The sequence below is a fragment of the Aythya fuligula genome, chromosome 3 (assembly GCF_009819795.1).
Source record: "Aythya fuligula isolate bAytFul2 chromosome 3, bAytFul2.pri, whole genome shotgun sequence".
NCBI lineage: Eukaryota > Metazoa > Chordata > Aves > Anseriformes > Anatidae > Aythya > Aythya fuligula.
The window spans coordinates 42923755-42951171 of record NC_045561.1 but is presented as its reverse complement, the minus strand read 5'-3'; the positions used below and the strand labels follow the sequence as shown (position 1 = coordinate 42951171).

The following is a 27417-nucleotide window of genomic DNA, read 5'->3' as shown; positions in this document are numbered from 1 at the left end:
TGTATAAATTTGTGCAATGTTAATGGAGTCATTTACTGAAAAGATATTAGTAATTACGAATACGTTTTTCAAAAAAACATTTTTATGAAAGACATACCTGTGCTTTCTACCTCAAAGTCTCATACTGTCAAATAAAACAGGATACCTAAATTCTCCTTTCAGATAGCTGAAAGTAAGATCAGTTAAGGTGCCAGCTCCCACCCCTCCAATTTTCTTAACTAATTTCAGTTTTATTTTGGCACACGTAGCAGCTGTAATAACTTAAAATTCACGATAAGGGATTCATGATTTGCTGTATATACCCCTAAAAGTCTACAGATATTTATGTTATAGAACTGTAGGCCAGCAAGGGTCAGAATTAAAACTTCCCTTGACATAACAAAGAAGAATTCTTTAAACACATCAACTTTGATATTCACATTCTCTGCCCCCTGGCATCTCTGTTTCCATGTCTGACATACATGGTGTTGACTGCAGCTGAGAGGACTTAATGCTTTTCATCTTTTTAAGCAGACATCAACAAATTAATCCTCTCCCAAATCCTGTGGTGGTGGAGGTACAGTCATTTCATGGAGATACGTACATGACTTGCTCAAGGTCACAGCAGCACTGTCTCATATCCAGAATGAGGATACAGACCCCTACTGTTGTGCTCAGATAGCTGTGCCATGCACTTCTGTGCATATTATGGACAATTCTTTTGCCTAAAAATGTATTCAGAATTACAGTTGCAGATTATAAAAAAATTATGGGAGGCATCTGGATTTATTTCTCCAGCAGCCAGCATATATACAAACTATACAAGTTCACACTCATGTTATGTGAAGGAATTTAAACCACAGTTTTTCCAAGGAAAAAAAAAAAAGTATCTCTAATCCTATTGAGGAGCAAATAAAACATAATTGGCAGTATTTCCTAGGCACTTTCCAGGCCTGCCATTTATTTATACAGTGCTCAAAAGAGCTTTGCAAATTTAGGACCACAGATCATATTTAGGAAAAAGATTTTACAAAGCTCCTCAAATTCAGATCTTCTTTCTAGTAAGTAATATAGTAAGCATTATTGGAAAGGCTAAGAAGGTCAGCATTTTAAAAGAGCCAGAAGAGAATTCAGGAATCTTGTCATATACTCCTTCCTGCAAAGTCTAACTGCAGCAACTTGGGTTTCAAATTAATCCAGTGTCAAAATTCCTATTGATTTTTAGCAGTGAAGGCATGCATTCACTATGCCTTTTACCACATGGATTTTCTCTAAAATCAGTGAGACTACTCAAAATAATCTTAGTTTGCATGACTGTTTGTCTTAAACAGGATGATGCCACACTAAAATAATTTGCATTTCATAGCTTTCCTGGTGGAATAGAGAATGGACTTTTATACAAGTTATGAAACAATTATTTTGTGGGCTGATTTTGATCACTAAGCTCATTTTAACACGTCTCCAAACTGAAAATGAGTAATACTTTCAGAAGCTTGAATTAGTGATTTTCAAAAAAATAAGATGAAAAGTGTGTTGATGCTCCTTCCAGTTTTTAGAAACAATAGTGCTTCACTCTTCAACTCCAGATGGCACTGTGGTGCTTAACATTCTCCACTTGGGTGAGAGCTGACGGACTGCAAAAGCGCACAAGTTCCTGAAAAACAAAAGCTTTCTTGTTTTAAGAGAAATCAGCTGCTAATAGTTTTCCAGTGCAGATGTGATATTATACTTTCAACTTTGTGAAGACTGGCTTAACAAATGGCAGCTTGTATGCCAGAAACAGGACTTGTTGTGTAAGAAAAGACTTACTTGTCTATACTTGAATGAGGTCACGAGGGTAGTAGTAGCCTTTTCCTCACCAGCAAAACCTAGAACAACGTGCACTATTGCAGAATCAAGGGAGAATCCCTGCTGAGGCATACCCCTTCCTGTTCACAGCATGTAATTCTGTTTATCTCTGTATAATTGGTAATTCTGTTTGTAGGAGTGTGTTTTCAAGGATGGGGTGCAAACCACCGAGATAATAAGGTTACCAGCAACTTTTCTGAAGGAAAACCATAGACTTCACTGTTTTGAAAACATCATTGGCCACTTCATGTTATCAGTTAGACTATTACAAAAATATCTACAAACAACATTTTTCCTTCCTGTTCACCCTTAGAAAATTTGAGTATGATGTTCATGCATTACTTAAGTCATACACTCATACTGTTTTATAACACATTCGTAATGGCTTAATTTTTTTCCTACACGTTAACTTTTATTGGGACTATTCCCCTATCCCCTTAGTTTTTATAATCTTCTCAACTCTTAATTTGGTGGAAGTCTGCCCAACTGCTACCATCTTTTAAGTCTTCCTTCTTAGCTTATATGCCATTTCTTCACTGTTGTACCGAATAATTTCTAAATACTTGTTATTTGACCTATGGACCCAGTAAAGTTCACATTGCATAGTCACTAAACCTTTGCTCAATCCAAGTCTGAGTAACATCACGGATTGTTCTGTGCATTTAATCCAACAGAATTCTGACCTTTCCTCCACTTATCTCCTTCCTCTATAGGCTCCAGAATCCCATTAGATTCTAAGCAAAACTCACTACTATTTACAGGGCTTCATTTGCTGGCTTTTTTTTTTTTTTTTAGCCCAAATAATCCTTTGCACCTAAGTCAATGAAACAATATGAGGATATGTAGAAAGGGCAGGCTATTTTTAATATATCTTCTAACAAAGAAGACTATTTTATTACAAAAATTTTTTGAAAGAGGATATTAAAAAAAAAAAGAATAAATATGAGAGACATGACTATTTTAAACAGACAAGCCTTTGAAATAATCTAGGTTCTCCCTGAAGCACCATACAGAATCCTTTCCCAAAGGCATCAATGTGCACCCCACACACATATGCAGAGGAAGTTCTCAAGTCCCCCCTGGACTGACAGAGTATTAGTGCATTTGTCATTCCAGTTCTGGTAAATTAGGAGTCATAAAACCACGTAATGCCGAACGCCCAGATCATGATGATGCCTCTTGAAGAATGAAAATGTGTACAACACCTACATTTGTTCCACAGCTGCGTAGTTTTAATTTTCTTCTCCTTCCTCCTAGTTGCCTAAGAATAGTGGTGGCTCCTGATAACATTACAGAGCACAACACTGAGATGTTATCACTATATGTGATACAACATTACGCACTTCCTTTGGAATGTATTCATGTCCATTCTAGGTCTTCTAAATAAAACTCAAACTGTTCCAAAGATTATTATTTTTTTTTAATTCTAAGTAAACTTCAAGAAAACTGTTTTTCCCCAAAATTTACATACATTGTATTTACATTTTTGCTGTTGAATAGGTAATATGTATGTTACATGTCACACAAAATCTTTCCTTTCTATTACCTGCAATTAAATGTGCTCCACTCAGCCTTTTGACTGAAATCAGTGCCAGAGCAGATGAGACATTCCTTAGAAACAAAAAAATCTTCTGTGTATACCCATGATGCATAAGATTAATAATAATAAAAAACATAACAGGAACACAAACAAAAACATTGCTTTTACATCATTAGAAAAAAATAAATTGTGGGTGGGTGGGGAGGAGAAATCAATTCCTGAAGAGGGACATACAGAACGGTAAGAAACTTTATCAGTTGCAATGCTGAGGTACTTCTAAGATGAACAGAGAGCTGACTAAATGCCAGATGACAGCTACAGTAACAGTGGGAATTAGCTCAGCACACACACCAGCATCTTCCTAGTGCCTATTCTTCTGTCACCCTCTCTGCTGCAGCAGAACTGCATTCCCTCTTACACTATTGGCAGAAGGAGAAAGAAGAAAATGAAAGCAGGCCAAACCAGCACCCCTCAAGGTTTTCTAAAAGATCTACTGCTCTTTCCCTTTGCATCATCTCAACCTGCAGCATCTGTTGCAATGATGTGTGTTGGTATTGTAGGAGGACAACAAACACTAATCTATGCACCTTATGCAACATACTCTTCTTAAAAAAAAAACTTTTGGAGGAGGAGTATCGCTCCAAAAGTAATTATGTAAAGCAAAGCATGTTCTAGATACCATGTTGACAATGCTGCTGCTCAACCAATGAACAACTGCACACCCACAATCAGTTGTCTGGTCATTAATTGACACCAGTAGCAAGGTGGAGCCCCCATACTCCTTCAGAACTATGTGCTTGCTGGAGTACTTGAAGTGTTGACTTGTCTTGTGTTCTTAAAAGAGGCTGTGTTTTTTGTTGTTGTTGTTGTTTGTTTGTTTGTGTGCTTTCTCTGGCCTCACTGTCACATGCTCAGAAAGATAACAAATCTAACAAGTCATATGTGAGTGGTGTCAACCTCTGACCTATTAAAAAAGAATTAGCAATCATTTGCTTTTCTAACAGAGTAACTTAACATGGCTTGTGTTGTTGCAAGGGTTCTAAGAAGTCTGATGTCTTCTGTGCTCATAATCTAGATTTACTCTAAACCTGTTCATAATTAACTTGAAGATGTTGCAAAATGTTAATTTTGTTAATGCATTTTCCAAAACAGAGATAGGAGACTGCATGTGGGAAAAATGAAGTAGGGAAGTAGTATCTGAGTCAGTACAGCCTTCTAGAACTGAAGCAGGAAAATTAAACACTGGATGAAACATGATGGAAACTGATCTGCAGAAGAGTAAGGTTAGTGTCCTAAATGCTGCCTCGAGAAAACCAATTCTGCCAGTTCTCTTGTGGGTCATCTAGCATTCTCCTTGCCTGTTGGGGAAAAAGGATGCAGAACTTCTATAAACGTTTCTTTATTAATACAGTCCAAATCTTGTTTCTTTTCCAACAAATAATACTCCATAAAAGAACATTGCTGAGCAGCCTCATACTTCACTTTTGATGAGATCACATAAAATTCAAAGCCATTTAAAACTATACGTCCTAGAGATTATTCTAGAACTAAATATTTTATTATTTTGGATTGTTATATAAGCACTCAGGAGAATGCAACTTAATTTATCCACTGCAGTTTCAATCTGTAATAGCTGCCTTTTCTCTAAAAATCTGTTGTATGTGTTCACTTCTCTCTGAAAATCTGGTTTAGTGGAAATGTCAATTTTGCCTTTTATATTTTTCCACTAACTTTTTTCCTTCCGTTTAAGGGAAGGATTCATCCCCATCTTTCTGACAAAATGCAGTGATGGTTAGCAGTGCTGATTTTTTTCAGTGTACCTTTTTTTTTTTTATTACAGCCATACAGCCAGAATTGTAAGGCTATTAGGATAGCGACATATTCATATTTTTAATGCAAAAAACTAAGGCTGAAGTTTTATGGCTCATCAAATTAAACAGGACACCTTCTGAAGTTTCTCTTTCGAACTCATCCTAAAACCATCCACTCACACCACTAATGAAAATTTTTGTTATCCATCATCTTCTTTATCACTATAAAAATAGTGTCTTCGGAGCCTGCTGGCAGAGATCATTCTCAGAAAATGATCACCACGTTGTATTTCCTTAGGTCTGCGCTGACATTTCAAACATCCCATCCAATTTTCTGGACCAAGCAAACCACACCATTTTCCAGAATTAATCCAAAGACGATGGCCAACCAAGAGAGCATTCGGTTCAAGTTCAATGTAACTGCAAAAGAAAACAAAACAAATGTATTGATTTCCAGCTAAGAAGTCCACAGAAACCATGTGAGAATTCATATTAATTTGTACGTGTAAGAAATCACACCAGTGTGTTAAAATCTGAATTCCAAAGCCATGCATAAAATTAACATGAAATTTTCATCTTCCAGACATACAAAGAATTCTATTTAATGTTTCAATGATCCACGCTAAGGTGTCTCAAACCGTAACTGATGTATACAATGTAACATATACAAAGAGATGGTGGATAAAAAAAAAAAAAAGAAAAAGAACCTCTTATCTAAGTTTTTTTTTAAAATTCACTTGATATGAAAGTTTAAATATTACTGTTTTAGGCTGAAGCTATGTCAGTGATGTCTGATACTGATACAACAACAACAAAAGTGACTTAAAAAAACTTTAAAAGTGACAAAAGTGACTAACAGCTGCATTCTCACACAAGTTCTACACAAATCATGTAGTAACAAAGCAAAAACGTACCTCTAATTGCCTGAGAGTTTGATGTCAAGACAAATACTTTTATAAACACAAGGCACAAAGGCGTATAGTCATGTTCCCAAATAACAGCTGGAATTAGCAAAAGTTTTCCATAGCCAGACAACAGCAGTGCTTTGAGAAGTAAAATGAAGTCAGACTTGGTTTTTAGCATCTCAGGTCTCATCCACCACAAGGCAATAAAGATGCCAACCAGAAATGAAGTTTGTTCTAAGAGGATATAAGAGGAGATGGAAAGAGAGAATGAAGCACCAAAATCAAGTCTTTTTTTGAAACATTTTAATGAAATGCTTTGTGTCAAATGAAACTGAGACACTGCTATTTAAAAGACATATGTAAACATGAACATGTCCTCCAGCTCCTGCATTCATTTTAATAGTCATATGTGACTATTACTTACCTAAGCTAATTCTGTATCATTACATTCAAAATAACTATCACAGATTTCTGTATGTAGCATGGTCATACTTGTAATTTTTGACACCATACAGCACAGGCAGTTTAATACATTAAAACTCTACTTTTCAACAAAAGGAGCTTTTTTTTTTTTTTTTTTTTTCTTTTTCCCAAGCTGTCTGTTCATCTGTAAAATAAGATCATCAATACTTTTTATTTTTGAAAAGGTCACCAGCAATGAACCCTTTCCATGCAGCACCAGGAGAAACACTGAAGTGAAAATATCATTGAGCTATTAGACTTTTCTTGACACCTTCTCTCTGTGTAACACTGGAACTCATGCAGATGTCAAAACAACTCTCACAACAACTGGCTGAGCTCTATACTAGTTTTCAAACTATGAGAACGGTTCAGACCACGATTTTGAATATTGCTACTTTTCAGTGATTTGATATGCACCAACTAACAAAAAAGGGAGGGGGCCGGACTGCTCGAAGTGATTATGGGGACCCCTCTGTTGTGGGGTTGTTGAGGGTTGAAGAACAGCGAGTGCCAGTCGCTACCACAACTGTGCACCGGCGGCAATATCGCACTAACCGAGACTCCCTGATTCCCATCCATAAGCTAATTCGTCAATTGGAGAGCCAAGGAGTGATCAGCAAGACTCATTCACCTTTCAATAGTCCCATATGGCCAGTGCGAAAGTCTAATGGCGAGTGGAGACTAACAGTGGACTATCGTGGCCTGAACGAAGTGACGCCACCACTGAGTGCTGCAGTGCCGGACATGCTGGAAATTCAGTACGAACTTGAATCGAAGGCAGCCAAGTGGTACGCCACAATTGATATCACTAATGCATTTTTCTCCATCCCTCTAGCAGCAGAGTGCAGGCCACAATTTGCCTTCACTTGGAGGGGAGTCCAATATACTTGGAATCAACTGCCCCAGGGGTGGAAACACAGCCCTACCATTTGCCATGGGCTGATCCAGTCTGCACTAGAGCAGGGGGAAGCTCCTGAACACCTGCAGTACATCGATGACATTATTGTGTGGGGTGACACAGCAGAGGAAGTTTTCGAGAAAGGGAAGAAAATAGTCCAAATCCTTCTGAAAGCCGGTTTTGCCATAAAACAAAATAAAGTCAAAGGACCTGCACGAGAGATCCATTTTTTAGGAATAAAATGGCAAGATGGACGTCGTCAAATCCCAATGGATGTGATCAACAAAATAACAGCTATGTCTCCACCAACTAACAAAAAAGAAACACAGACTTTCCTAGGTGTTGTGGGGTTTTGGAGAATGCACATCCCAAATTACAGTCTGATTGTAAACCCACTCTACCAAGTAACCCGTAAGAAGAATGAGTTTGAATGGGGCCCTGAACAACGACAAGCCTTTGAACAAATCAAGCAGGAAATAGTCCATGCAGTAGCCCTTGGGCCAGTTCGAACAGGACCAGATGTAAAGAATGTGCTCTACACTGCAGCCGGGGAGAACGGCCCCACCTGGAGCCTCTGGCAGAAAGAACCTGGGGAAACTCGAGGTCGGCCCCTGGGGTTTTGGAGTCGGGGATACAGAGGATCTGAGGCCCGCTATACTCCAACTGAAAAGGAGATATTGGCAGCATATGAAGGAGTTCGATCTGCTTCGGAGGTGGTTGGTACTGAAGTGCAGCTCCTCCTAGCACCCCGATTGCCGGTACTAGGTTGGATGTTCAAGGGAAGGGTCTCCTCTACGCATCATGCAACTGATGCTACATGGAGCAAGTGGGTTGCACTGATTACTCAGCGGGCTTGAATAGGAAACCCCAGTCACCCAGGAATATTGGAAATGATTATGGACTGGCCAGAAGGCAAATACTTTGGGATATCATCAGAGGAGGAAGTGGGTCGTGCTGACGAAGCCCCACATTGGGCGCCAAAAAGACTGTCATGGTTTAACCCGGCCGGCAGCTAAACACCATGCAGCCGTTCGCTCACCCTCCCCCCTCCCTCTCTGGGACGGGGGAGAGAAATGGAAAGTGAAGCCCGTGAGTTGAGATAAAGACAGTTTAATAAGACAGGCAAATAATCATAACAAAATAATAATGACAATAATAATAATAATAATGATACAATGGTGATAATAGGAAAGTAATAATAATATGTACAAACGAGTGATGCACAATGCAATTGTTCACCACCCGCTGACCAATGCCCAGCCTAACCGAGCAGTCCGGCCCCCTCCCCCGGCTAGCCACCCCTATATATTGTTTAGCATGACGTCAGATGCTATGGAATACCCCTTTGGCTAGTTTGGGTCACCTGTCCTGGGTCTGTCCCCTCCCAGCTCTTACTGCACCCCCAGCCTGCCTGTTGGCAGGAGAGAGCAAAAGGCTGAGATGTCCTTGGCTTGGTATAAGCACTGCTCTGCAACAATTAAAACATCGGGGTGTTATCAGCACTCTTCTCATCCTAAGCCAAAACACAGCATTCCACCAGCTACTAGGAAGAAAATTAATTCTGTTCTAACTGAAACCAGGACAATAATGCTGATAATATTGGTCTAAATTGTAATCAGTGTTGAGATATGAATTTCATAGAATCATAATCATAGAATAGCTTGGGTTGGAAGGGACCTAAAAGATCAACTAGTTCTAACCCTCCTGCTAGTAAATTAGAGAACATGTGCATAATCATTTAACCATGCTGGGTCGGACATGACATCTATTCTAATGTGTTGTGTTTTTTTTTTTTTTCAATACAGGCTTGCTGAAAGACTCATAAAATTATTGAATGCTTAGAATGTACACTTGATAGTTAAATGAAATAATTATTGATCTTACCTAAAGAAGCAATACCAAACATCCTATAAAAATCCCATTCCTTGGCATATCTGATTAAGTCATCAGGATCTGTATTTTGGCTTGAATCCTGCAGTTGGAGCCACCTGAGATAAGCTTCACAGAGCAAACAAAATACGCAGAGCTTACCATGAATCTGGTAAATGAAAGAACAATAAAATCATTACTGTTAAATCAGCATAAATTAAATCAGTGTTAAATTAGTATTTGATATACATTTCTATATCTCTAAACAAACAAGCTCTGTAGTTATTTTCTATTTGCTTAGTAATATAAGCAAATTACTTCTGTTGATCCACTAGTTTAGCACATCATCTTTTTAACATCAATTAATCTGATAGGCAAATTAGAGGGTGTAGAAAACTGTGTTAACAGTTCTGCACAGAAGAAAATACATAAGTAGTTTTTAAAGCCTGCTTTTTATTTTTATATTTTTTAAATTGTTAAAACTCTTTCAGTTAGAAATATAAAAACAAAAATTGTGCTGTAGCTAATAGAGCTAGCTATACTGTCAAAAACTTCAGTGTAACGGCATTTACTCCATTCAATGAACTGGTTCAAGCACCCTTGTTTTTATTTTTCCCTGTGGCAATCTGTATTAGAAGAAACTGGTAGTGTAGTTAGACCAAAAATATTTTTTACTTTAGACAAGGGTGAGGAATCAACAATAAAAGGAGCAATATAACCAAACTAAACTTAAAGTATCCTCTGAAGTGATGCAAAAATTACGTCATGAGTGTCCATACTTCACATATTTCAACGTTAAACATGGTCTATAAGCCAATGGGGGAGAGGGTGAACTTTGATTTTACATAGATTTAACAAACAATGCAACTTCTGTGAATGAATACTTTGTTGTTTTTTTTTTCTTTTTTAATATGTAGGATGATAGCTGTTTTTACTGGTATTGTAGAGAAAGTAACTTTCTCAGTAACAGCTAGAGTTTGAGACTTCATATGTTCCATTCATAATATTAGACCCTTTATTTGTTTGAGAACTGAACTTGTTCAGCTTGCTCATAGCTGTGAAAGGGAACAGTTCCTGATTTTTACAGCTATTCCAACCGATTTAACAAACCTAAATATTGTCTTTAACATAAAAAAGTCAGAAAGTGGGGGCATGGCAACTTACATTTATCTTTGTATTGAAAAGAATGTGTCTGTATGCTTGTGCTTTACACAAAATTGCATTAATCAAGATGATAACAGGATCATACTCAATGTATTTGTCCACAGGTTTCTGGCAGGATTTCTGAAAATCATAAAATAACAAGAATTAGGAAAAAAAAAAAAGAAAAAAGTTTATGAAATGTTCCTCTGAGCTTAGCACAACTGCAGAAATACAAAGTAGCTAGTCAATTCTTGTTAGTCTTTCCTTAGTGTAATCTTAATTTTCAAAAGGTTTTTAATTCATCCACAAAAATTGTACTTTCCCCCTTTGACACTACGGTTAATACAAAGATTTCCTTTGTAAGCCAGAAAGATACACCATTTATTTTTGTAGGCTTCAGATTAACACAGATCATTAAATTATGAAGGATGTACTTAGTTAGTTACCATTTCCTTCTTTTTAAAGAGACGCTTGATCCTCCTGACAAGAGGCTCTTGTAACAGTTAACAGAATGGCTATGAACAGTCCTATAAGAGCCTCAACCAGGAGACCTGAGGGGGAAATAACTTGTAGGAGCAAGCAGAGGAGCAGCAGCACCTCAAGTACTGTGATCAGCTTTCGGCTCCTCACTACAAGGACATGGAGGCCCAGGAACATGTCCAGAAAAGGGCTACAAAGCTGGTGATGGGCCTGGGACACAAGTCCTGTGAGGAGCGGCTGAGGGAACTGGGGGTGTTTAGCCTCTACCAGCTCCGCCTGCAACAGCTTGGGCTGCCACGTCGGAGGAAGAAGGCGCAAAACAAGCACAGAAAAAGAACAGCCCCCGTGCGTCCCCTCCGCAAATTCATCTAGAGTGTGCATCCCGTGTACCGGTGACAGGAAAGGCAGCGCAGCGAGTGAGTGCTGCTCAAAACACTTTACATTTGGAGGCTCTGCATAGGGACCTGGAAAGTTTGGATCAATGGCAAAGGCCAAGGGGATGAGGTTCAACATGGCTAAGGGCCGGGTCCTCTGCTTTGGCCACAACAACCCCATGCAGCGCTATGGGCTTGGGACAGAGTGACTCGAAAGCTGAGCAGAGGACAAGGATCCAGGGGTGCTGTTAGATACTCATCTGAACATGAGCCGGCAGTGAGCCCAGGTAGCCAGAAAGACATCCAGCATGCCTGGCTTGTATCAGGAATGGTGTAGCCAGCAGGACCAGGGAGGTGATCGTCCCCCTGTGCTCTGCTCTGGTGAGACCGCACCTCAAGTGCTCTGTTCAGCTTTGGGCCCCTCACTACAAGAAGGGCCATCAAGGCCCTGGAGCGTGTCCAGAGAAGGGGCAAAGGGCCTGGAGCACAAGTCCTGTGAGGAGCGGCTGAGGGAACTGGGGGTGTTTAGTCTGGAGAAGAAGAGGCTCAGGGCAGACCTCATTGCTCTCTGCAACTGCCTGAAAGGAAGGTGTGAGGAGCTGGGGGCCGGCCTCTTCTCACAGATAACTAGTGACAGGACTAGAGGGAATGGCCTCAGGTTGTGCCAGGGGAGGTTCAGGTTGGAAGTGAGGAAACATTTCTGCTCAGAAAGAGCAGTCAGGCACTGGGATGGGACGGGTTGCCCAGGGAGGTGGTGGCATCACAAACCCTCTGGGGGGTTTTAAGGAAAGGTTGGATGTGGTGCTTAGGGACATGATTTAGTGGGCAACAGTGGTAGTAGGGGGTGGTTGGAGCAGATCATCTTGGAGACATTTTCCAACTTTAATGATTCTACAATTTTATTCAACCAACAGCCATTTTGGGGCTTTCTTCTTGATAGGGGCTTCCACTCTGCCCCCAAGAGGGTTTTGAGGAGAACCGTGCCACGGCTGCCCCGCTCGGATGTGGCTCGGCCCACGGCTCCCTCTCACTGAGAAATCCAGGGCACAGTCCCAAACACAGGGGGCTCAGGCCCACCGCCCCGCTGGTCAGACAGACCCCCTCTGCAGACTGCAGTGGCAGCAGCAGGCTTCGAAGCCCAGCTGCCCGCATCCTCCCCAGCCTCACCATGGCCTTTGTTGCCTGCCCGTCTCCAGGCGACAGGCCCTGTGACCTCAGACAGGGCTGGGTATAAAAGCAGGCTGCGGCTGGGCACCGCTGCTAGTGCTGTTGGTCACTGCCGCTAGTGCTGCTGGTGATTGCCACTGGTGCTGTTGGTCACTGCCTCTAGTGCTGTTGGTCACTGCTACTAGTGCTGGTAGTCACTGCCGCTAGTGCTGTTGGTCTCTGCTGCTAGCGCTGGTGGTCACTGCTGGAGCTCTGCTCAGCGTGACAGCCATCCCAGTGTCGATTTGTGTTCATCAGGAGAGAGCAGCATGAAGTTCATCCTGGCTCTCCTCCTGGTCACGGCTCTGGCCGTGGCTGTGTTCCAGGCATGTGGCCTTGGCCTCTGCGGCCACCACTGCTGGGAAAGGGTCAGGGTCAGCCGGAGCCTAGGCGCCAAGCACCAGGTCTCCAACTGGCCCTGCAGCCTCGGCCTTTCCAGCTGCCCCAGCTGGATCCGGCTCAGGCTGAACTCCGTGGACCCTTCAGAGGGCCCAAAGCTACGTCCCGTCGGCACCGAGCGCCAGCCCTCCGACCTGCCCTACCCCCTGCTCCACTTCTGGGAACACCTTGCCCTGGGCAGGAGGGTCTGGCTGCTGTGCACTCACTGGGACACCATCTGCTTCCTTGGCGTGGGGCTGCTTGCCCACAGCCTCTGGAGAAGAGTAAAGAGACGCCTCAGACAGGTGAGTGCTGGAGACGCCGCGTGCAGGAAAGGGCCAGCTGTGGCGAGCCCCCACGGCTGCCCGGAGCAGTCCTACGAGGCTGAAAGCTCCAGAGGAAGCCGAGCCCAGCAGGACAATTCGCCACCTCGTGAGCCCTCGTCCCTGCCCTTCACTGTGCCGCTTCTCTTGTTGCTTCCAGGGCACGGGCCGGCGGGCCTCAGCTTCCTTTTGGACAGACCGCCGGGGAAAGGACGCTCTGGATGATGGCGCCTTGCTCTGCCGGATGGAGGCCAACGCTGCCATCATGGTGAGGTGCCTGAAGCGCCTCTACCAGCTCCGCCTGCAACAGCTTGGGCTGCCACGTCGGAGGAAGAAGGCGCAAAACAAGCACGGGAGAAGAACAGCCCCCATGCGTCCCCTCCGCAAATTCATCTAGAGCGTGCATCCCGTGTACCGGTGACAGGAAAGGCAGCGCGGCGAGTGAGTGCTGCTGGCCATGGGTTTGGGGAGGCTGATGCTCCAGGAGAAGGGGGGAGAGGAGCTCGGGACCCATGGCTGGGGGTTGCCCCATAGGAGGAGCCCATGACCCAGGGAAAGGGGCGCGTGGCCCGGCCACCACCCACGGCCCTGTAAGATGGCAGTGGCCAGGGAATGCCCATGACCTGCTGGGGTAGCCCTTGGGCTTAGGACCTTCAGGCCTGTGAGAGGGTAGGCATCGCACTGGGAAAAGGGGCAGGTGGAAGGAAGTGCCTGGCTAATAATTGTGGCACAGCATTTTCAGCCACCTGACAGTCAATTCTCTTCAGATTGACAGCGAGCCGGTGAGGCAGGACACACCTCAGCCCTCCGAAGGCTCTCGCTGCGCTGAAGGCATCTCCCCTGACAACTGGATGCCAACATCGCCCTGAACACCTCCTCCCTGCGTGGGCACCACCGACAATGCCAGCTGTCCCCTGCTGGGCTGCCCACGCCCAGCCAGAACAACAGCCAGCGGGGACTCGCCATTCATCTCATGAGGACCTCTGAGGAGAAGTCTCCTTTTCCATCCTCCCTGAGGTGCCGCTGGGACCGCTGGCATCCCAAAGGACGTGGCTCTGCTTTGTTGCTCCACAGAGGACAGCAGGAGCACGTGTGTGCAGCAGAGCTGGCTGGGAGACTCTGGAAAATTTCTGTTGGTGGCAGACCACTTCTCCCAGCTCAATAAAGATCATCCCTACACAACCTGTGTCCGTCCTTTTGGTACCAAGGGGCTTGGGGCAGCAGCCACATGGGAGGCAGTGGGGCAAGTGAGGGCTGCTGGGTGTGGGGTGTAGAGAACACACCTGCAGAGGAACGAGGGAGCTGGGCCGGGAGAGAAGAGCTGTGAGGTGTTGCCCAGGCGCCCATGCCCCAGGAGGAGAGACCACATCCTGGCAGGGTGCCCGTGTCCCACTGAGGTTTCCTGGGGGTGCCCATGGCCCTGGGAGGTGGCAGTGGCTGGTGAGTGCCCAGGACCCCGAGAGTCATGGCCCTGGGGACTAATTCCAGACTAACTCCACTCCTACTTCACAACACTGTACATTTGGAGGCTCTGCATAGGGACCTGGAAAGTTTGGATCAATGGCAGAGGCCAAGGGGATGAGGTTCAACATGGCTAAGGGCCGGGTCCTCTGCTTTGGCCACAACAACCCCATGCAGCGCTACGGGCTTGGGACAGAGTGACTCGAAAGCTGAGCAGAGGACAAGGATCCAGGGGTGCTGTTAGATACTCATCTGAACATGAGCCGGCAGTGAGCCCAGGTAGCCAGAAAGACATCCAGCATGCCTGGCTTGTATCAGGAATGGTGTAGCCAGCAGGACCAGGGAGGTGATCATCCCCCTGTGCTCTGCTCTGGTGAGACCGCACCTCAAGTGCTCTGTTCAGCTTTGGGCCCCTCACTACAAGAAGGGCCATCAAGGCCCTGGAGCGTGTCCAGAGAAGGGGTACGGAGCTGGCAAAGGGCCTGGAGCACAAGTCCTGTGAGGAGCGGCTGAGGGAACTGGGGGTGTTTAGTCTGGAGAAGAAGAGGCTCAGGGCAGACCTCATTGCTCTCTGCAACTGCCTGAAAGGAAGGTGTGAGGAGCTGGGGGCCGGCCTCTTCTCACAGATAACTAGTGACAGGACTAGAGGGAATGGCCTCAGGTTGTGCCAGGGGAGGTTCAGGTTGGAAGTGAGGAAACATTTCTGCTCAGAAAGAGCAGTCAGGCACTGGGATGGGACGGGTTGCCCAGGGAGGTGGTGGCATCACAAACCCTCTGGGGGGTTTTAAGGAAAGGTTGGATGTGGTGCTTAGGGACATGATTTAGTGGGCAACAGTGGTAGTAGGGGGTGGTTGGAGCAGATCATCTTGGAGACATTTTCCAACTTTAATGATTCTACAATTTTATTCAACCAACAGCCATTTTGGGGCTTTCTTCTTGATAGGGGCTTCCACTCTGCCCCCAAGAGGGTTTTGAGGAGAACCGTGCCACGGCTGCCCCGCTCGGATGTGGCTCGGCCCACGGCTCCCTCTCACTGAGAAATCCAGGGCACAGTCCCAAACACAGGGGGCTCAGGCCCACCGCCCCGCTGGTCAGACAGACCCCCTCTGCAGACTGCAGTGGCAGCAGCAGGCTTCGAAGCCCAGCTGCCCGCGTCCTCCCCAGCCTCACCATGGCCTTTGTTGCCTGCCCGTCTCCAGGCGACAGGCCCTGTGACCTCAGACAGGGCTGGGTATAAAAGCAGGCTGCGGCTGGGCACCGCTGCTAGTGCTGTTGGTCACTGCCGCTAGTGCTGCTGGTGATTGCCACTGGTGCTGTTGGTCACTGCCTCTAGTGCTGTTGGTCACTGCTACTAGTGCTGGTAGTCACTGCCGCTAGTGCTGTTGGTCTCTGCTGCTAGCGCTGGTGGTCACTGCTGGAGCTCTGCTCAGCGTGACAGCCATCCCTGCGTTGCTTTGTGTTCATCAGGAGAGAGCAGCATGAAGTTCATCCTGGCTCTCCTCCTGGTCACGGCTCTGGCCGTGGCTGTGTTCCAGGCATGTGGCCTTGGCCTCTGCGGCCACCACTGCTGGGAAAGGGTCAGGGTCAGCCGGAGCCTAGGTGCCAAGCACCAGGTCTCCAACTGGCCCTGCAGCCTCGGCCTTTCCAGCTGCCCCAGCTGGATCCGGCTCAGGCTGAACTCCGTGGACCCTTCAGAGGGCCCAAAGCTACGTCCCGTCGGCACCGAGCGCCAGCCCTCCGACCTGCCCTACCCCCTGCTCCACTTCTGGGAACACCTTGCCCTGGGCAGGAGGGTCTGGCTGCTGTGCACTCACTGGGACACCATCTGCTTCCTTGGCGTGGGGCTGCTTGCCCACAGCCTCTGGAGAAGAGTAAAGAGACGCCTCAGACAGGTGAGTGCTGGAGACGCCGCGTGCAGGAAAGGGCCAGCCTGTGGCGAGCCCCCACGGCTGCCCGGAGCAGTCCTACGAGGCTGGAAGCTCCAGAGGAAGCCGAGCCCAGCAGGACAATTCGCCACCTCGTGAGCCCTCGTCCCTGCCCTTCACTGTGCCACTTCTCTTGTTGCTTCCAGGGCACGGGCCGGCGGGCCTCAGCTTCCTTTTGGACAGACCGCCGGGGAAAGGACGCTCTGGATGATGGTGCCTTGCTCTGCCGGATGGAGGCCAACGCTGCCATCATGGTGAGGTGCCTGAAGCGCCTCTACCAGCTCCGCCTGCAACAGCTTGGGCTGCCACGTCGGAGGAAGAAGGCGCAAAACAAGCACGGGAGAAGAACAGCCCCCGTGCGTCCCCTCCACAAATTCATCTAGAGCGTACATCCCGTGTACCGGTGACAGGAAAGGCAGCGCGGCGAGTGAGTGCTGCTGGCCATGGGTTTGGGGAGGCTGATGCTCCAGGAGAAGGGGGGAGAGGAGCTCGGGACCCATGGCTGGGGGTTGCCCCATAGGAGGAGCCCATGACCCAGGGAAAGGGGCGCGTGGCCCGGCCACCACCCACGGCCCTGTAAGATGGCAGTGGCCAGGGAATGCCCATGACCTGCTGGGGTAGCCCTTGGGCTTAGGACCTTCAGGCCCGTGAGAGGGTAGGCATCGCACTGGGAAAAGGGGCAGGTGGAAGGAAGTGCCTGGCTAATAATTGTGGCACAGCATTTTCAGCCACCTGACAGTCAATTCCCTTCAGATTGACAGCGAGCCGGTGAGGCAGGACACACCTCAGCCCTCCGAAGGCTCTCGCTGCGCTGAAGGCATCTCCCCTGACAACTGGATGCCAACATCGCCCTGAACACCTCCTCCCTGCGTGGGCACCACCGACAATGCCAGCTGTCCCCTGCTGGGCTGCCCACGCCCAGCCAGAACAACAGCCAGCGGGGACTCGCCATTCATCTCATGAGGACCTCTGAGGAGAAGTCTCCTTTTCCATCCTCCCTGAGGTGCCGCTGGGACCGCTGGCATCCCAAAGGACGTGGCTCTGCTTTGTTGCTCCACAGAGGACAGCAGGAGCACGTGTGTGCAGCAGAGCTGGCTGGGAGACTCTGGAAAATTTCTGTTGGTGGCAGACCACTTCTCCCAGCTCAATAAAGATCATCCCTACACAACCTGTGTCCGTCCTTTTGGTACCAAGGGGCTTGGGGCAGCAGCCACATGGGAGGCAGTGGGGCAAGTGAGGGCTGCTGGGTGTGGGGTGTAGAGAACACACCTGCAGAGGAACGAGGGAGCTGGGCCGGGAGAGAAGAGCTGTGAGGTGTTGCCCAGGCGCCCATGCCCCAGGAGGAGAGACCACATCCTGGCAGGGTGCCCGTGTCCCACTGAGGTTTCCTGGGGGTGCCCATGGCCCTGGGAGGTGGCAGTGGCTGGTGAGTGCCCAGGACCCCGAGAGTCATGGCCCTGGGGACTAATTCCAGACTAACTCCACTCCTACTTCACAACACTGTACATTTGGAGGCTCTGCACAGGGACCTGGAAAGTTTGGATCAATGGCAGAGGCCAAGGGGATGAGGTTCAACATGGCTAAGGGCCGGGTCCTCTGCTTTGGCCACAACAACCCCATGCAGCGCTACGGGCTTGGGACAGAGTGACTCGAAAGCTGAGCAGAGGACAAGGATCCAGGGGTGCTGTTAGATACTCATCTGAACATGAGCCGGCAGTGAGCCCAGGTAGCCAGAAAGACATCCAGCATGCCTGGCTTGTATCAGGAATGGTGTAGCCAGCAGGACCAGGGAGGTGATCGTCCCCCTGTGCTCTGCTCTGGTGAGGCCACACCTCAAGTGCTCTGTTCAGCTTTGGGCCCCTCGCTATAAGAAGGCCATCAAGGCCCTGGAGCGTGTCCAGAGAAGGGCTACAAAGCTGGTGAAGGGCCTGGAGCACAAGTCCTGTGAGGAGTGGCTGAGGAACTGGGGTTGTTTAGTCTGGAGAAGAGGCTCAGGGCAGACCTCATTGTTCTCTGCAACTGCCTGAAAGGAAGGTGTGAGGAGCTGGGGGCCGGCCTCTTCTCACAGATAACTAGTGACAGGACTAGAGGGAATGGCCTCAGGTTGCGCCAGGGGAGGTTTAGGCTTGAAATGAGGAACATTTCTTCTCAGAAAGAGCAGTCAGGCACTGGGTCGGGTTGCCCAGGGAGGTGGTGGCGTCATTGTCCCTGGGGGTGTTCAAGGAAGGGTTGGAGGTGGTGCTTGGGGACATGGTTTAGTGGGTGACATTGGTGGTAGGGAGATGGTTGGACCAGATGATCTTGAAGGGATTTTCCAACCCTAATAATTCTATGGTCACAGCCACCACCACAGCTCAAACAAGGGCACTTGCAGAAGGCAGTGCACCTGTGGGCCGGCTTTCTCCTGCCACCGATCCTCCAGCCTCTCCTGAGCTAATCCCACTCCCCTAGGCCTAAATATCGGCTGCCATCCTCAGAGTACCAAAGTCACAGAAACGGTCCCTATTTCCATTTTAATCAGCGCACAGCTATGCATTGCCAACACAGAAATCTGCACAGCAGCTTTCTGAAATGCTGCCACAGTCAGAAAAATCAACATTAGACAACGTGAACCTACAGACAAACTCTCAGCAAAGAGCAAAAGGTTTCTGCCATTTTAGAGTATTCCCTGTGTCCAAAGCTAATTCTGATAAATATAAAGGCAAAGATATTATTGGAGAATTTGAGCAGGTAAAAATTCACTAGCAAATTGACTCAGAAGACCGATTTCCATATCAAGAAAAGCATCTGAACAAATGTTTCGTAAATCAAATAGACTGTCCGAGGAACATTGCTACCACTAATCAATGCTTCTTGGTCCAGCTCAAGAAAAACAACAACAAACTTATTTGGATCAGAAAAGAAAATACTATGTATAACAACAGTGCAGAACTCAAATATTAAAGTTAATTTAAAAATTAACTTAATTATCCAACCGTTGGAAGGGTCTAACATTAAAGTCAGAGTGATGGAAGAAAGGATGTAATTACCAGAAGACCACAGTTACAGCATTTAATAAAGAGAAAAATCTACCACAGAAGAAATTTTAATTATAATTAAAGGCAATGCCTTGCTTCATTTCCTTCTACAGGAAAATCATGAACACATTCATTTAGGCAGCTATTTACTTATGTCAAATCTCCAAGCTGATGTAGCACAGGTAAACTCCAATTTTTTTGTAAGTTTATTCACACAAGCACTGGACAAGCACAAACAAAAGATTTTTCTTCAACACAGCATGTGTTGTAAAGGTTAAGGATGAAGGATATCCTCCATGCCCACAAATTCATAATGCTCTCCACTCTTCCTAGAACTGAACGTTTTTACACCAGGGCCCAAAACCTTTCTGAGAGGAGTAAAGAACCGTTTTTGCAAATGAAGGGGTCCTGGCCAAACACCCATCAAAACCCCTACGGCTAAAATCTACTGAGAAGTTTTCACTGATGGCTGAGAAGCATTTTAGATTATTAAAATATATCAGACCAACCCTCCAGGCAAAACAAACCATCTGGAAATTCTACCACAAACATACAGGGCGACTGCCACAAGTAGAGCATTAGCCTTGAGTATGGGGCTTCTCCTCCAGAGCTTCTGGCTGCCACAACCAAACAAATCTTCTGCAGCTGTAAGGATGCTGCTTAATTCAGTATTTCAGCATACCACCACCAAACATTTAAGAATCCTATTTCCCTTGTGTTATTTTAATGGCAAAAAGAAAATCTGACATATCACAAAACCCAGCATCTTTCAAGGACATTTCACACGAAGACATTTCACACGAAGACAGGAACCTACATTAATGTCTGCCTGTCTTTGTGAGTTAGACCAGAATCCTATTCTTAATGTACTCAATTTCTATTTGCATATTAACCATATAAAGGAAAAATCCTTTTTGCTTATCCAGCCATTGACCTAGCCAAAGTGAGTTTTTGGGAGATTCAGGGACTTGTGAGATCTTCGAAGCATCGCACTGAAGACTTGTATGTGTGCTGACACAGACTTACCAGACAAAATGAAGACATTTCTTATATCATGAGGACGTTACAGAGTAAGTAAAACCTCCAAAATCAAATTTTCTCTGTGCCTGGCTTTGCTTTTTTTTCTTTTTTTCCTCCCCCCTTTTCCCGCTGTAATACTAAAACATCTGCCACTAACCTTAAACACCTAGCAAGGAAACTCGTAACTAGAGCCTGACTTCAGCAAAATCAATGCAAGCAAAGGTTAATGCAGTTCAAGTGCATGTATGTTTATCTTGACAGCTTTAGCTAGGTAAAATGATGTAACTTTATGAACATCGATAATCCCTAGCTCTTCTGCAGCAGATCAGCAGGAGCAGCTCAGCTATGCAGAACTGGTGGCAGGCCTCCTTCTAAGATTTCAGCCAGGCTGCTCAGAGTGAGCTAAAATACTGGTGCTCATGTCTAATTTCCGCTGTACAGCTGTAGACAACAGCCCATTCAGCATCTCCGGTGAAGTATATCTTTAACAAAACGGAGCTTTTTCAGCTTTCTTTGGTCTTTCTCAAATAAATGAATAATTTATCACAACCAGATCTAAACCTACTGAAAGGAGTATCTGGATTTCGGCATGTTTTTAAAACAGTTTCTAATTTCTTCCTTAAACATGCAATTGACGTCATAAACAGGACATAACCGGTATGTTTTCTTGAAAAAATAGATGACTTGGATTACAAGCTATTTTCAGGTTATGCTGCAGAAGAGACAGGTCAAATGTGCCACCGTTAATTTCACTTACAGATTTTCTTCTAAATTGCTACATTTCAGTTTATAGGAACGCTTGATACTAACACACTCAAGTCCAATAAATACTTCTATCCTCTAAAAAATGCTATTTTGAATGTATTTCAGTATTCCAATGAATTAAAATGAATATTAATTTATGAATTATTGACAGTATTTGACTAGGTTTGTCTGTTACTTCAAAAAACAAATTTCTACTCTATGATAACTAGGCACATTTTTAAATCAAAGTATTTTATTTTAAAAAAGACATCTTTAAGATGCAAGCCTCTTCAAACACCAGTACAACCACGTTCTTCAGTTAAGCTTACAAGATGCTTTCTGATCAAAACAATCAGAAAAAAGATCAGAAAAGCAATATATATTTTAACAGCAAGTTTTATTAAATAAGAATAAAGTACTAAAATGCTAATTATTACTGCATTTTTACCAGCCTTTTATAAAATTCTGTTCAAAAGGTGTACCTATTCTTTATTCATCAGAGATACTCAGCTGTGAACACAGTCCACAGATTTATGCAAAATAAACGATGGCATATAAATATTTGGGGAAGTACCTACTGTCACCGAAGGGCTATGTTCCTGAAGTATATGAACATACATTTTTAGAGTGCTCTCTCCAACATTAAAATATACTGGATTTTTAAGTAAAAGCATTTGAGAATGGGGCTGGAGAAGGAAAAAGCATTCTTCTTGAAGAGAGTCTAGAGCGTACTACAGAAAATAAATACATGTATTGAATAACCAGGCTCCATCCTAAATTAAAAACAACACGAATACTACACCACAGCAGGAATATATTTGCAAATCTGTGGATAATAGGAACACCAGTGCAACAGTTTCATTTTAGTATTGCTTTTTCTAGTGTTTAGAGTTTGGCAAAATGAAGCTACAATTTTTTGCTGGTCTACCCGTAGAGCACATCTTACCATTTCCATGGGTTCAACATGAACACAGGTTCAGTTACATAGGTTCAGAGGGCAAAATAACATGCAGCCATTATTTTGAGATATTACCCTTAACCCCAGCAGCACCCTTAAACAATAAAACGTAATCAGCCGTGCTGCTTTCAGGAGTGGGTTCTTTATGAGGGATGCAGCTGTATTAATATGCCAAAAAATAAAACAGTTCAGTTTGAAATGCACTCCATTTCACAAAATTAAAATTAAATATATTTTTATAATATTTTTCCTAAATGAAACACATTGCAGCAGTGAATTGCTCTGCAGATTGAGTTATGTAAATATGGTACTTTATTTTCCAGGATGATCTTTTTACTCTCGGGAGATCCTTCACCTTACCACATAAATGCTTTGCATTCAGAGCATTTATAGTCTCTCTGCTTTGCTGCAATAAAAGAGCTTTTCAATTATTTTTTAATTGCAGAAAAGCTAAATGAAGTGTGCCCTGCTCAGGCAATTTGGCTTTCTTATTACAAAACACAAGGGGGATCCTGGCTGAACGCTATGCATTGCAATGGATAATTTATTTTCCTTTGTTAGGGTCTGAAGCTATTAACAATTTTGAAACTCTTTTTAAACAAAAAAGTGGTTTAAAATCAAATACAAAAAAAAAAAAAAAGAGCTTTTCCTTCTGCTTTTGAATCAATCAAGTTCACTAATTCCCTTTTATATTCTTTCCACTTCAACTGCAGAATTTATCTGAGGTTAGCCCAATTGTTTTTTTTTTTTTTTTTTTTTCCTATAGCATTAATACTATAATGGCTACGTTATCAGAACAGTACTTTTGTTACTGCTGTTAACAGCTGGTTCAGAATATTATTAACTGAATATTCTGCTATGTTACTTACACATCATTTCAGTGTTAAGGATTTGAGTGTTAAAAATCATTTCTATAACGGAACACCTACACTTACTTTGACCATCACTTCCGGGTAAAAATTTGGAAAATGTCAGCAAGCTTACAGTGAAGGACTCACACCGGACTGATGAGTGACAGACACAGCAGCCACCAAACCTTACCTTCACTGGAGGCAATTCTCACACATCCACCCCGTCTGCCTCACTAATTATCACACTGAATCAAAAAAACACACTGAACAGGTTCTTGCTGAGGAGGTGAATTTCCTCAAAAAAAATACTATCCATTTATAAATACCGCTAAGTCCTTTTTAAGGAGCAACAGCCCACCTATTCTTTGTAATGACATTTCCACAGCAAAATCCGTGCAAGATGAGAAAAACGTTCATTCACTAAATGCAAATCTCAAGAATGAATGCACAGTCTCAGAGGTCTGGGGTTGGCTTCTGCTGAAACTAATACCAATTAAACAAATTAGATTTAAGAAAAAAAAAAGTTAGAATTTGAAAAATTTGTAGCAGTTGGCCACCCCACAGGACTTTTTACAAAAGACATGACTCCTCCATCCCAAATTTCATGGCACTAAGTGGAATTTTATGTTTGATAAAGGAAAAATGTTTCCTTAAGTTTTTCAGTAGCCTTTGCAAACTTATTTCCAGAGTACATATTAACACCTGTGAGGTCTGCTTGTCTGCATCAGAATTACACCATGGAGCTCTAAGAAACTTATTTTTTGTAAGAGCAATAGAAACTATTACTGGAACTAAGCTGAAGCAGTGCCATATTAGATCAAATTTCCTAAACTGCACTCTATTATTGTGGCCTGGAAACAGATGAGCCATAGTGGAAGCTTTTAGTATTTGCCTCTGGAAAAAAAAATCCATTCTTCTCTCGAGCATTAAGAATGGAATACAGAATTGTGGTATTTTGTGTGGATATACAAATTCAAATCTTCCACCTGAATATTAGTCCCAGATCATGTTAAACACACCTTAAAAATAAATGTAGGGCTAGATGGAAGATCATGTTTGGAGAACTCAACTTCTTCAACCTCAAGATGATGTTCCAAATGGTGCTGCATGACAGGACCATTCTGACAATGGCAAAGACCTTCTAGGTGCTGATTTATTAGCTCATCAAGGAGCACTTTAAAATAGGATTGGAGCAAGTTCATAGGGTCAATATAGAATAGTGATAGCTGTGACAATGTTCTACATGCTCCTAATTTTCTGGAGATAAAAACTAAGTAGATGAGCCTATTACACTTTATATTATTTTAATATGAAACAGATAGTTTGTATTTTCCTTTACGTGTCACTATTTCAAGGACTACTTGAAAATGGGAATGAGATACAAGTATCCCACTGCTGTTTAACAAAAAAAAATATTTGGATAATGTCCATTGTTTTCACTTTGAGTATGATTATACAGTCTTTTCCAGGTAGGTATTCTTCATTTTTTGGTTCTTTATGCCATAAAGGACAAGCAGTCTAACTCCATGCTCTGATTTCACAAAGGATGTTCCCAGGTCAAGTGAATACGCCTTCTGGTCTCACCTTAGTCCTCCAAAATTTCTGAAATACATTCAGATTTTCATGACAGTTCCCACTGTAATTTAGGGTCTACATTCCAAGCTATATAAATGTCCGATCTAAATGATACTTCATTCTGGTAAGCAGGATCTTTGCATTTTTTGAAGTGCAGAAAATTCTACTGATTACAATTTTCAGGGTAATGACAAACTCACTCTAACACTGCTCTTGAATTTCGTGAAGGGTATCAAGTGACATTCCGTGCTTGGATAGTTCTTGTCAACAGCACGATGCTGAATGTTACTGCGGTGACAAGAACGTTCTTCCAGATTAAAGGGCAGAAATGAAACAAGAATTGCCCTGTTATTTTTATAATTGCCATGAGTTCTTGATAGCTGAAGATGACAACAGTGCTTTCCTGCAATACATACATAAAGCTGAATTTAGATCAGCTCACTTCAAGGAGCCTTTTGATCTTAACAATTTTCTAACATTCTGATCTCCACTCGATAAACTGTGAGGCGACGTGCTTCTTACCGCCTGTTCCTCACATGGCCTGCTCCTCCTCTCAGCCCATCCTGGGTGGCCAGAAATGGAGACAAAGGATTAGAGATTATGTGATAACACCAAGTAAGGGCCACTAGGACTAAAACAAATCAAACCATGACAACCCACAACATAGGTGCAGGAAAATGATTGACAGGAATAAGAGAAGAATGCTACACATCTGGACCTGTATGGAGAAAGGTAGACTCAATTCCAATTCATTAGGACAGTGTGGTTCGTTTATTCTTTCTTTTACACTGTTATTTGCTCTTTCAAACAGTTCTGCATTCGTGATGAACACAGCAACTGCGACTTTTGACTGACCTTAATGGGATGCCAGAGCTCCAAGAGAACAGGGTTCTCTGTCATCAAATGGTTAAATGCTAAGAGGAGCAAGTGCCATCTACTGGATCCCGGTTTCCCTTAGAGATTTTCACAGCCAAATAAAAACTGTAATTGATAACACGGGTTCACAAGATGTACTAAGTCTCATGGGATATGGCTGCAGGCATAAACATTACACTTGTCCCTTCGCATCCAACTTGTCCTTGATTCCAAAGACGAGTTTGAAGCTCCAAAGTAAACTGAAGGATTGATATATAATATTAATGCTAAGAAGTGACTAAAAATCTGTCTTTCCCTGCAAGCCTACAGCCAGCAGAAGCCAATTTCTATTACCTAGTTTGTCTTCCACCTCAGAAAAACTGTTGCTCTCTCCAGTTTTTGATCAATCTGTAGAGGTTTTTGTGTATGTTTTTAGCTATTTTATGTTCTACAGTAACAACCCATTTTAACATTTTGATCTTTTACTATCTATCCAAATACAAATCAGCCACAGATCTCTACAAAATGTGTGCTTCCAACCTCTATTTCTGATTTAAGAAACGCTTGAATGACCCCAGATTTTACAGGTGTACAGGAATTTCAGCACAAACCTGGCCACAGCCTCACAGTTAGCCAACTCACCCAACTTCTTGCAGTGTTCTCCGAGTGCCAAGGGCTGTGTAAGCAGGTGAGATGAACACAAACGAGGCCTGAACAGCACACAACTAATTTAAGCTTTACTAGAGGGTATTATGTGATGTGTAAACGTGCCAGGTTCCCAGAGTTTATAAGGAGAAGTATAGCATATTGTGAAAAATGCGGATAATTGGCTTAGTGAAGATGTACATTAATAAATCCCTCTGTGGCAGATCTTCCTCCCCATGTTAAAATATAGGGTGCTGGGTCGCTCAGCTTTTCCACGTTACAAAAAAAGAAAAAAAAGTAAAAAAAAATAAAAAAAAATTAATAAAATAAAAAAAAAAAAATAAAAACAAAAAAGAAGAAAAAAAAAAGAAAAAAGGAAGAAAAAAAAAAGAAAAAAAAAAGGGGAAAAAAAAAAAAGAAGAAAAAGAAAAAAAAAAAAAAGAAAAAATCACCCCAAAACCCAAACCACCTCAGAACTACCCCCTGGAGGAGAACCTACCCAACTGTCACCAAACCTTGACAGGAGTAACTCGGAACGATCCGAAGGCCCCGGTTAAAGCACCAAGAGCTTGTTTATTACTTCCCCGTGCGATCTCCAGGGGAAGGCAGGGCCGTGCAGCCGGGACGAGGCGGCTGAGCCCCCCCCGCACCCCGGTACTCACGCAGAGGGCGATGCGGAGCACCCCGCGCTGGTAGTCCCGGTACAGCTCCTCCGCGCCGCCGCTGCACTCCACGCAGCGGTACGCGCCCGGCTCCGCCATGGCGCCCGCAGCGCCTCCCTTCCGCCTTCGGAGGCGGTGCGGGGACCGGCCCGCCTCGCGGGGCGTGCCGGGAGTTGTAGTTCGCCGCTCCTCTCCCCGGGGAGACCAGCGTGGGGGCCGGACTCCGTATCCCAGGAGGCTCCGCGGCGGCGCCCTCCTCCCTGCCCGTCCCTCGCCGTCCCCCCCTGCGAACATGGCACCTGCCGGCGGCGGCGGCCGCGGGGCCGCCCGGGGGCTGCGGGCGGCGCTGGCGGTGGCGGCGGCGCTGGTGCGGGCCGCGCTGTCGCTGAGCGAGCGCTACCCGGCCGTGTCCCTGCTCAAGCAGGAGCTGCACCGGCAGCGCCAGGGCCCGGCGGCGGAGTGGGCAGAGCAGTACGCGGCCGAGTGCG

General features: G+C 44.7%; 2 protein-coding genes across 2 annotated transcripts in view; one reads left to right on the top strand and one right to left on the bottom strand.

Annotated features, from left to right (window-relative positions):
- Window positions 1-3528: 3528 nt before the first annotated feature.
- On the bottom strand, window positions 3529-27044 carry ARV1 (ARV1 homolog, fatty acid homeostasis modulator). The gene is made up of 5 exons (XM_032185343.1): window positions 26930-27044; window positions 10477-10596; window positions 9328-9481; window positions 6093-6317; window positions 3529-5598 (listed from the first exon to the last, which is right to left on the bottom strand). Exons 1-5 carry the CDS (start codon window positions 27026-27028, stop codon window positions 5492-5494), a joined length of 705 nt encoding a protein of 234 aa, XP_032041234.1. The 5' UTR covers window positions 27029-27044; the 3' UTR covers window positions 3529-5491.
- The window catches only part of TTC13 (tetratricopeptide repeat domain 13), a 38468-nt gene continuing 38077 nt past the window's right edge, over window positions 27027-27417 (top strand). Inside the window, exon 1 of the mRNA XM_032183856.1 lies at window positions 27027-27417. Coding sequence (XP_032039747.1) covers window positions 27027-27417 — 391 coding nt within the window.